This window comes from Telmatherina bonti (genome assembly GCF_933228915.1).
Source record: "Telmatherina bonti genome assembly, chromosome: 14".
Classification (NCBI taxonomy): domain Eukaryota; kingdom Metazoa; phylum Chordata; class Actinopteri; order Atheriniformes; family Telmatherinidae; genus Telmatherina; species Telmatherina bonti.
Genome location: NC_136612.1, coordinates 15863591 through 15874818, shown reverse-complemented (window position 1 = coordinate 15874818; position 11228 = coordinate 15863591). Strand labels below are relative to the sequence as shown.

Sequence of the window (11228 nt, the reverse complement as noted above, 5' to 3'; positions counted from 1 at the left end):
TTTTTAAAAAGACCATCATGATCTGCACACCCAGAATCTTTTTGTTTGTTTTTTATTCTGTCTTTTTGGCCAGTGAAACGACCAAAAGATGAGTCTGCGTAGTCAGAATTTAGCTGTAAAGAGAAATAAAGTGGGATCGTGGCTGAACAAAGCTTTTTAACAACAACCTGACACTTTTAACTTCATTCCATCTTCGGTTTGGTGCAACTTGAGCTTTGTGAATATCATAGCTGCACGTGTCACGCTTCTTTTTAGGCTATTTTTCCATCTAATGCTAAAAGTGAATGTAATCTGAAGCCATACCGGTGTGTTTAACATGTTTGTCACAGAGTGTCCTTATGTTGCCGTATCGTGTCTGCATTTTGAGTCTCATCTTCAGTGGGGGGTCGCACTGTTCCCATTTCAGCCAGTGAGCACAGTGCCATTACCAGTGATTTTAATAAAGCACGATCTGAATGTTCCATTGCTTTCATGTGTTGATTATAATCATCTTATGGGGAAAGGTTGAATTTTGATGTGACACGCCGCGTGATCGTCATTAAACATAAAAAAAAAAAACAAGTCTCGTGGCGGTGTGTCTCAACGATGACGGATGTGTTTTAGGTGTCATGAATAATAAATGCTCCTCTGTGAACACACCTAATGGCCCTGCTGGAGCAGCAGAAGAAAAGTGGTGATGTGAAAACAAGTCTGCAACAATATGATCGGTTTCGGGAGGAACATGCAGGAACCGCGCGTGGGCGCCCCACGGTGCCGTTTGCGGTGTGAACGAGCTCACCTCAGTGTTTAATGTCGGAAAAGTCAACCTGAAAGTTTGATATTAGTGAAGATCAGCAAAAGCTGCTGGTTGTGGAGCAGCAGTGATAAAGTTCATGCATCACTTATGAGATGTGACTGGATAAAATTCTCAGTCCTGTTTGTCTTGGAGAACAGATGGGATCTGGAAACAAACAAAACGTTTATAATGTACCACATTGCAAACGCATCAAGCATAACGATGGTGGCAGATTTTGTCATTAAATACAGCAAAGTTGCATAATCCAATCAAGTTTCTGAAACAGTCCCACAGTGATACGTCTCCTTGGGAATATTTTACCAGCATTATGTGAAATATGTGGGTTAAATGAAAAGAAAACGTAATAATGAGGTCAACAACGTGGCTGGTGCAGAGCAGAAACAATGTCATGAAAAATGATTAATGGTTTGAATTACTTTGTCATTTACGAGTGAAATTATTAAAGTGCAACAAATTTTGTAACTTTGCAATTTTAATCAGTATGTAAGTCAAAGATGAACTCCGAATTAATTATTGAATTAAATTAATTTTGAAAAAATTAAAGTAAATGACTGTATATTAATGCTTGTTTAAATTACTTGAATATTTTTTTTAAAAATCCATTTGAATAACCATATTATTAGAATTAGACTAGATTGTAGTGTTTATTAAAGGTGCAGCTTGTAACAAAAGGTCAATAACAGATAAATCATTTAAAATTATTTTGATTGGTATTTAATTTACTAAAAAAAACTCAAAATGTTACATTTGTTTAGAATTGTTTATACACCATTTCCATATAAATGGTAGCTGCCATATTTGTGGCACCATGTTTCCCTGGTTGGAACAACAGACTTAAGTTATTTGGCAGATGCTTTTATCCAAAGCGACTTCCACGTGAAAAGTGATCAATTAACCAAACATACATGTATTAAGGTTTGGGAGAAATCCAAGGTACCCAGACAGAGAGGACCACACATACACAAGGAGAACCTGCAAACTTCACACAAAAGCCTCTGTTCAAACCTTCCCCAGCCGGGGATCGAACCAGCAACCTTCTCACAGAGCTGACCACGATGCCACACTTCATCTTACTGGGTCCTCCACCAACTTGTCATCTTCTGCACCTACTTGTTAATGAGCCATTGATTTGGGTCAGGTGTGTTGTTGCTACCAGGAAACACTGAAACCTGCATAATATTAGCCATTGAGGGTCGGAGTTGGAGAACCCTGTTCTAAAAAACAAACAAAAACACATCAAACAAGGGTATCCAAGTTCAGTCCTCATGATCTACTATCCTGCAACTTTTAAATGCAACCTTCCTCCAGTACACCTGAATCAAATGAATGGGTTGTTAGAGATTGCTGAGATTCACACACAGATAAAACCATGGGTGTCTCGCTCTGGTCCTCTAGGGCTGGAATCCTGCAGGGTTTAGTTGTCTCCCTGATCCAACAAACCTGATTCAAATTAAATGACACTCCTCAGCAGCTTGTTGTCAAGTTGTGCCCAATTATGTTGGCCCATCAAACTGATTCAGGTGTGCTGCAGCAGCAAACATCATCCCTGGAAGACCGACGTTAGACATCAAATCATTAAAACAAGTCCTGTCTATTGACTGACGGCCATCGTACATTCACAATTGTGCTTGGCATTGGAAGTCATTTCTATGCCCTTTTTTTTTCCTTCCTACTTTTCCTTCCTACCTTTCCTTTCCTACTTCACTCTTAAGTGTAACATACAACCAAATAGATGGAAAATATTCACGTTTTAATTGACAAAGTTTCTTGAAGCATTTGCAGGAATTTGACCATTTTTAGCATAAATATCACTAAAATTTAATTAGTTGCCATGATTAAGAGACGGCAGACAATGTATATTATTTTGTTCTTTTGGGAAAACTATGCATTATTACCAGGGCTTGAATTACACCTGGGTCTGTGGGGGAGTTTGGGGATGTATTGTGACTTCACATGTGCATATGCATGGCGACACAGTCAAAAACAGGATTACAGTCTAAATCATTTTGTCACCCCTGTATTCAGCAAATAGAATCTCCTATAAGAATGCAAAGGTTGTTTAACAACCACAAAAGAAGCAAATAAGGAGGTTGATATTCAGGTGGTGCACAACCCAGAACAAACACACAATCCTGCTGCCCACAGTGTTGAAAAAATGACATATTGGCTCATTTGGAAGTTTAACATACTAAATAAATAAACATACAATGTGGACAAATTAATGTTGTTTTAATTTAAGAAACACAAATCCCATGTAAAATACCATTAGATATAACCTGAAAATGAACATAAAAAAAACCTTTAAAGTCTCAAGTGAATGTTGTCAGAAGAGCTAATCTGCTTTTTGAGTGAACCAAGCTTGCCTTAGTCCCCCTCCTGATTCAAACCCACAAATATTACGTTAATAAAAGTGGTAAAAGTATCTGGACCCTTCCTTTCAGTATCTGATGTGATGTCCCAAAAAGCAGCCACAGTAATAACCGATCAGCCTAGTATGTGAGCTTCAAAGCATTTTCTTACACTTACAGAACAGCTCCAACTCTGCAATGTTTGGGGGGTTTCTTACTCAAACTACTCCCTTCAGGTCTTTGTAAAACACTTCTGTTGGACTCAGATCAGGTCCGTCACCGGGTCATTCAAAATGATTGACTGTTAACTCTTCTTTCATCAATTTGTTACACAACTGGTTGTGTGTCGTTGGACTTTACTCTTGATATTTCACTTTTTGTTAAGATTCTGTTTATAAATTGATAAACTCACTTTTTTTTTTTAAACTAATGATATAATTGAGATGTGATTGTTGCATCAATGATAAACAATTCTGGCTCAAACGTAATGAAATAGACTGAAATCATGGTGCCGCTCCTCACCACCATGTTGTAAAGATGCGATAAGGTTGTGCTTGCATGTGCCGTCTCTGAACTCATCAAGTGACTGAATACAGATGAGGCATGACCACTTTGTCACCGATTGGATACCGGACATGATTCGTTATCGACACAAGATAATCCGATGATATTTAAGGTCACATTTGGGGAAGTAAGGTTTATAACTGACAAGTAGAACAGGCTAAAATAACTCATTACATTTTACTGTCTGTCCAGTGCACACGTGTAAGCAGTACTCTCTCTCTGCGTGAATACTAAAGGTCAGAAACGACTCTATACTGCGATGTGGTCTCATCTCATCTCTATGTTAAAAGATACAGCAGCATATGGATTTAAATATATGTAGGAGCCATGATTTAACCTCACCTGCTACCTAAATTCCTGCAGAAAACAACTTTAGTTGCTTCTAAAAAGATATATTTTAAATTTACTAAACTTTCTTGCTTGAGATTTTCCCTCATCGTTGTCACCAAGCACCAGTGCAGATGTCCCATTTAATGTTTTTCTATATTTCTCATCAGGAATCATTGATTTTTACCTCCACCTAGGAGGTTATGTTTTTACCAGCGGTTATGTTCGTGTTCAAGATAACTCAAAAAGTTATGGATGGATTTTCATGAAATTTTCAGGACTTGTTGGAAATGTGAAAAGGAAGAACTAATTTAATTTAGGTGATGATCCGGATCACCATTTGGATCCAGTTATTTCTTTTAAAGGATTAAATACGGAGAACTGCGGCCCTTGGCAGAGGTTTTCACTTTCTGAGTGCTTTTCTTATTATTTATCTATTTGGGTGAATTTATTTAAAAATTTTGATCAGCGTAAACATAGTTAAAAGTCCAGTGATCCTCTTTCACGGCAAAATAGTTTTAAGTTTGGCTAAAATTTGCCACCTGAGCAAATGTTCAGTAAAAGAAATCACAACATAATAAACCCCTCTTGGTGCAGACAGATGTAATTTTAAACACTGAACAAATTAACACCATCTATTCTTTTTTTTTTAACCATTTATGAAATCAATGGTCGCGGGAAGCTGGACCCTGTCCCAGCAATCTTTGAGTAAGAAGCATGGTACACTCTGGTCGCTAGTCCATTACAAATTAACACTTCACGCAACACACCCCCCAAAAGTAGAACACTGAAAATAGTACATGTTAAAATAACCCAATAGGAACATCTGCCCTTCAAGCCACTTTGACTGTGGCAGAAAAAAATAAAAAAGGACAAAAAAAAAATATTCAGCCAGATGAGCTCTTTAGCCTTCTAGTAAAACATTTCATAGCATAAAAATGGTCGACATCTACAGCCAATCTGAAATGCTTTTATTATAATCACGATACAATACCAATGTTGGAAAATCTAACAAGAAAAAAATATTTCTAACCCACTTTAACTGAGAGGTAGTACACAGACCCTCACATTAAGTAGCTGGAATGGCAGGCCTGATCCAGAAACAACTCATCTTTACCATCTACTTGAATTTTGAGAGTTAAGGGTTGTGGTTGTTAGTAAAAACACACTCATGAACACACATGTGTACTAATGTTAAGACAGTATGGCCCCTTTCAGATATTCTTTGTTGTTCTCTCAAGTTTAAACATGGAATTAAATTAAAAATATTGATCCCTTATGTGGGCAGCTGAGGATGATGGTAAATAAATGCTTCTGATGCAGATGAATGAAATAAAAACAATTACTTAAGGGTTATATGCCAACAGGCTGGATGAGCCTTGATGTCCAACTAAAAGAAAAAAAAAAGCAGCAAGTCCAACATGCAGGTTAGCCAGAGCATCCTCTGCATCCACAGTGGGTGCATTCAATGATTCTTCCCTGCAGAGAAAACAGATTTTTCTCATTTAATCTGAAGCCTCTTATCACTATAAACATCTAAGTGACAACTGGTTTAATTGTTTATATCAGTACAAAATAGCTGGAATTTGGTCAGACTTACAACTTCCAGCTTGCTTTTGGGGACTCTGCAGATGCAGTTTGTTCCAAAGTTGGTGTCTCGTGTTTGGATGCAGCGCAGGCAGCACAGGTTCTCGTAGCCCTGCTTCTTCCACTTGGCAATCAGGTTCTTGTCTGCATAACCTTCCTTTATACAGTAGTCATATAACTCTGTCAGGAAACAGACAGTAATGACATATTTGGGTTCAACAATTATCATTTTTGGGATTTGTTTAAGAACATATAGTCATCAGAGGTGTATAAAGTAGAAGTAGATGTTAATTAAAAAAAAAAAAAAAAAGTAGAAGTCCTGCCATGTTTTTGGATCTACCAGTGCATTCAGAACAGGAGTTTTTACTAACAGGCTCATCTACCTTGCTGTAGAGATAAGCTAAATAAATGCAACTGGTTCAGTGACTGGTTGGAAAAAGCTGCCAGACAGGACTTCTACTTTCTACTTCTACTTTCTACACCTCTGACAGTTGTGTGCAGGAAATAAAAAAATTCTGTCAATAAACATGTTAGCCCAAACCTACAAACCACTTCAACAAGGGCTTGGATATAGATTACAGAAATCAGAAAGTATTGCTCATTTGTCAAAGAGTTAGACTTTGAAAACTCCAGATGAAGACTGATTTAAAAAAAAAAAAATTAAAAAAAAAAAAGACTGAAGAAAAGCAAAATTAAACATTTCATCTGGCTCCGTCTACCTCTGCTGATGGCTTTCCGTTTGTAGAAGAGATCAAAGATGTACCGACTGCGTTGATGATGTAGCCTGAAAATTGGCCAAAGTGACTCGACCTTTCGCTTCCCTTCGTGAGGCTCTGTTTCAGCTGGAACACATGGAAAAACCAGGAAACTTCCAATTGAGCAGATATTGATGAGAACAGTGATGCCACTTCTAAATAAAAAGTTGTGTTTTATGGAAGTAGAATTTTATAAGTACTTTTACTGAAATTCAGTAATCTAAAAACCATTTTCAATGATTTGATCAGTCATTAAAATTACATATGTCTGGATTTCATTTTATTGGGAAAAGGCTGACTTTAAACACTTTGACAATCCTTTTCAGAACAGTGATCAGACTTCAGACTGCAACAAACATACGGTTGTGCTCATAATTATTCATACCCTTTCATTAAAGACGGGAAAAAAAAACAGCTGCCTGTAAAATGAGCTGAAATTGACTAACGTAATAATAAATAAAAATTTTATTAAAATCATCACATTATTTTCTAATTCTGGTTCAATAGAAATATTTTCCTAAAAAAAATCAAACAATTAAGATAATTTATTACATCACTGATAAACTAATATTTTGTTGAACAATCCTTTAATGTTTCCGCTACAGTCAGGTGTTTTCTGTTCCTCTCAGTCAGACTTCTGCACCTGTTGACAGGTATTTCGTCCCACTGTTCAACAGAAAAGTGCTCTAATTTGCCCAGGACCATTTTTTTTCTTTTCTTTTTCTCTCTCTCTTTCTTCAACTCAATTAAATGAAAAAAAAAGTGTCTTATATTACCAAATTATATTTTTTGCCAATTTCTTTAGTTATTGTTCCTTTTTTAAGTCTCCAGTTATTTGAGTGACTGTTGTAAATTCAGCCTTTTTTTCAATGAATACGTATGAACACAACTGTAAACACAAAAACGTTTTGATTTCCTTCCTTTATTTAAAATAAAGTGGATATGAAGCCACTATCTATTTGCATACTTCTACATAAATGAAGGTTACAGACGGTAGAGGGGGAATAATAATCTTAATGCACACAAATGTTGATTGAACATACATTTATATATTACTCAACAACGACGCTACCATATAGTCGCTGACATATAAAATCGGTGATGAGGAGCTTCACGTCGTTGCTCTATGTGCAGCAAACAATTTTGATAGACACCAGCTATTAAATAATAACATAAAAACAGGTGTGGATCAGTTTTTATAAGCTACAGAAACCAGCATGTAAGGAGCTTTCTGCCCGACGGCGATGTTGTGACGAGGATCTGGAAGATAACTTCTATAGGCTTACCTTCTCTCATTTTCTGATCTAGCTCGTCCAAAGTGGGCTCAATTAGTTCCCATCCGTCTGGTGGTGGTTTTCTGCTCCTTTTTACTTTAGGCATGTTTGTGCAGAAGAGTAAAAATCTTAACAAAAGCTTCAAGTGTTCCACAGAAAGCCTTTCACAGCGCGCAAATTTGACGTCACTGATGTGGAGGAGGAAAAGTTTTTTATTTTATTTTATTTTATTTTATCTTTCCAATTACCTCACGACATACACTTTCATTTTATATGTGAAAGAAATTTAAAATTCTTATCTCTATTTAAAAGTGTATATGAATATTTTAGTTTCGTAGAAAAAATGAATGCGTTTGCAACGGAAAAAATAGCCTTGACATATTGCATCACTTTAGCGCGCTTGTATTTCGCCTTAACATAAATGTAGCCATTTGATTTTACGGGTCATAATAAATATTCATATATTTAAAAGTTCTTTTCTTTGTATTGTATTTATGACTAGTTATTTTTTTGGAGTAAATATTTTCCCCAGATATTTGGTAATTGTGTTAAACCGGAATTTTTTCGACAGGCACATTCTACGACGACCCAGCCAAGTATATGCTGTTCTACGTGATTCTGAGTTTAGCCAGCTGTGAGCTTGTGTTGCCACCTTTACATATGATTTTATTCTGCATTCACTTATTAGAACATTTTTAACTAAAACTTAGTTGGCCAAAATGCCAAAAGGAGGTAAGAAAATCGATTAAATTTGTTAGTGTGTTGAAATCAGTTTTGCTATGTCTGTTAGCCGGTTGTGAGTCAGTGGACAACAGGTAACGACCCTGTCGTCATGTTGTTGTTGTACACACTGTCAGATTCAATTATTGTGCATAAAATAAAAAATAAAACGTCAAAACAGTGCTGACAGTATGTTTTCAGACTGATCTACTTCTTTAGACATCTATGTTTTTGCTGTTTACTAACTCTTATTTACAAAGTGTCCTTAGATCTGATTGTATTATGACTATCCTTTAAATCTTTATTATTGTTTAGGTAAGAAAGGTGGCCACAAGGGTCGCATGCGGACGTACACGAGCCCTGAAGAGATTGACGCTCAAATGAAGGCAGAAAAGGAGAGGAAAAAGGTTGGTGGCAAAGGCTGGGCATGTGTTCCTCATAATGCAGCAGATTTTTGTCTCATGATTACTGCTAATGTTTGATTTTACAGGAGTTATTCTGAAAGATTATAAACAGACATTATGAAAGCAAGCAAACGTAGATTGCCTTTCTAATCATTCACCCACTCAGGAAAGGAAATGTTTATTGAAAGCAGCTGTCAGTGTTTTAAATGGATGGATTTGTGACGAAATTCGATGTTTGTATGTGTGACCAATTACACTTGTGTGTAAAAGCTCTGATGCCTTTGACAATTTTCTCTGTGTGTGGTCTGCATGCTATGTGTCATATATGTTGTCATATAAATGTTCTAGCATGAACAAGAAGAGGGTGAGGAAGAAGGAGCAGGACAGAAAGACGTAGTGGAGGAGAAGCTACCAGGATCGGGTTCAGAAGAAAGTGATGATGAGGATTCCCAGGTAGTATTTGTGTCACACCTTTTCTCAATTGCACATACACAGTTTATCCTAAGTAAAAACTTGGACCATGCACACATGTAGCCGGGTTTTTGTGAAGTTGAATATCTTCCCCCCTCCGTCCAGTAAAACAGGTCCAAGCAGTTTTTCAAAACATATCCACTCACACTTATCCGCATAACTGCATTGTTAAGCACATTAAAAAAAACATATCAATCTTTTAGGCAGCAGTAGCACCATTAATCCTAGCCAATTAGAATAACCTTCTGTCTCATGGTGTAACTTCCACAAAACATGCCTCAAACATTATATTGTTAGGTGGCGGAAAATAACTGTCCTTAATCTCATCCTTCGCCTTTGGTCATCTATGTGGAGTGGTACTGACGGTTGTGTAAAGACCAGCAAACATAAAGCATCTGGACCACAGACAAAGCCAACACAGTTTTGAGTACGCCCATGCTGTTGAAAACTAAGGTCACACATGTTACGTCATGCTCATTTTGTCGCAGACAGTGACGTTTCAGAATCTAAAACCTTGGTTATATATGTCCACATGTTGATGTGCAAAAGGAGTATTCACAAATCTTCACTTTTGTCGTGGGTTTTTTAAAGAATCGTTTTTGATAGCATAAATCAGTGTTTTTGTGTGGTTGACGGGCCACATTGGAGAAAAATATCTTTGTTTTGTATGAAAGCCTACTACGTGTGGACGAGCCCTCAAAGAGCACAGACATCTGCCAACCCATTGTATTTTATTTTATTTTTTTTTGGCCAATGATTTGGGCTTTATTTTTGAGTTAGAAGTTCTAATGCAGAGCTGTTCCACTCCACAGTTCTACAAGTTTTCATTGTGTCCCTGCACCAACACACCTGACTCAAATGAATGAGTCATTGTTCAGAGCTTCATGGTTGGATCTGTTTAATTTGGGTCAGGTGTGTTGAAGCGGGGATACATTAAAAACCTGAATTGCTGCGTGTTGCTATGTTGCAAACAGACAGACAAATCAACTCCATAACACATGACCTCCACCTTGATGGAGTTAATCATATTTAGTATGGTGATATGTAATAGGCACATGTAGAGCATTTTGTTGCTTTCTTGGCCATTTCTTATTAATGTTGTCATTTCAGTGCTTGCCTGATACAATGTGAGCGGCTGTAATCTTTTTGCAGAGAAAGAGAGGTGGCGTGGAGGGCTTGATAGAAATCGAGAACCCCAACAGAGTGGGTCAAAAGTCCAAGAAGGTGACGCAGATTGAGCTGGATGAGCCACGGCAATTATCAAGGAGAGAGAGGTGTGTGTTTTCAGCCAGAGCTTGTTGTAGCAGTATTAACTAGGAGCTGCATTTAACTGCAGTGTGCAATTTATTTGAAGAATTATTTTCTCTGTCACAAATAGTTTATTAATGACTTTCCACGTGTCATTTTCTCGCACACCCTTGCACAGAGAGGAAATTGAGAAGCAGAAAGCAAAAGAGCGTTACATGAAAATGCACTTGGCGGGAAAGACCGACCAGGCCAAGGCTGACCTTGCACGTCTCGCCATTATCAGAAAACAGAGAGAGGAGGCAGCAAAAAAGAAAGAAGAGGAGAAGAAAGGTGAGTAGCCTGAGCCAGATTTTTATAATGAACGTGACAATCTTAGATTTACTCTTAGGTAGTGTGTGTGTGTGTGTGTGTGTATGTCTCGTCTTCGTGCCGCTTATCCGGGGTCGGGTTGCGGGGGCAGCAGCCTAAGCAGGGAAGCCCAGACTTCCCTCTCCCCAGCCACATTTGCCAACTCTGCGGGGGATCCCGAGGCGTTCCCAGGCCAACCAAGAGATATAATCCCTCCAGCGTGTCCTGGGTCTTCCCCGGGGTCTCCTCCCAAAGGGACGGGCCTGGAACACCTCACCAGGGAGGCGTCCAGGAGGCATCCTGACCAGATGCCCGAGCCACCTCAACTGGTTCCTCTCGATGCGGAGGAGCAGCAGCTCTACTCTGAGCCCCTCCCGGATGACCGA

At 38.0% G+C, this 11228-nt stretch overlaps 2 protein-coding genes across 2 annotated transcripts in view; one reads left to right on the top strand and one right to left on the bottom strand.

Annotated features, from left to right (window-relative positions):
* Nucleotides 1–4985: 4985 nt before the first annotated feature.
* On the bottom strand, nt 4986–7855 carry bud31 (BUD31 homolog). Its single transcript, XM_079252398.1, has 4 exons — nt 7664–7855; nt 6342–6464; nt 5636–5802; nt 4986–5514 (listed from the first exon to the last, which is right to left on the bottom strand). The coding sequence occupies exons 1-4, from the start codon at nt 7755–7757 to the stop codon at nt 5464–5466; spliced, it is 435 nt and encodes a 144-aa protein (XP_079108524.1). The 5' UTR covers nt 7758–7855; the 3' UTR covers nt 4986–5463.
* Nucleotides 7856–8253: 398 nt separating this feature from the next.
* The window catches only part of shmt1 (serine hydroxymethyltransferase 1 (soluble)), a gene marked incomplete at its 3' end in the record, with an annotated part of 12411 nt that continues 9436 nt past the window's right edge, over nt 8254–11228 (top strand). Inside the window, exons 1-5 of the mRNA XM_079253018.1 lie at nt 8254–8383; nt 8687–8778; nt 9124–9228; nt 10399–10520; nt 10673–10824. Coding sequence (XP_079109144.1) covers nt 8371–8383; nt 8687–8778; nt 9124–9228; nt 10399–10520; nt 10673–10824 — 484 coding nt within the window. The 5' untranslated portion in view covers nt 8254–8370. The remainder of the gene's footprint in view (nt 8384–8686; nt 8779–9123; nt 9229–10398; nt 10521–10672; nt 10825–11228) is intronic.

Bases quoted from the DNA above. Each gene is read 5' to 3' on its own strand.
- bud31 (XM_079252398.1), bottom strand. From the start codon at position 7,757: ATGCCTAAAGTAAAAAGGAGCAGAAAACCACCACCAGACGGATGGGAA. The intron at 6,465-7,663 runs GTAAGCCTATAG...CATGTGTTCCAG, and splicing joins AGATCAGAAAATGAGAGAAG to CTGAAACAGAGCCTCACGAA. The intron at 5,515-5,635 runs GTAAGTCTGACC...TTTTCTCTGCAG, and splicing joins CCAAAAGCAAGCTGGAAGTT to GGAAGAATCATTGAATGCAC.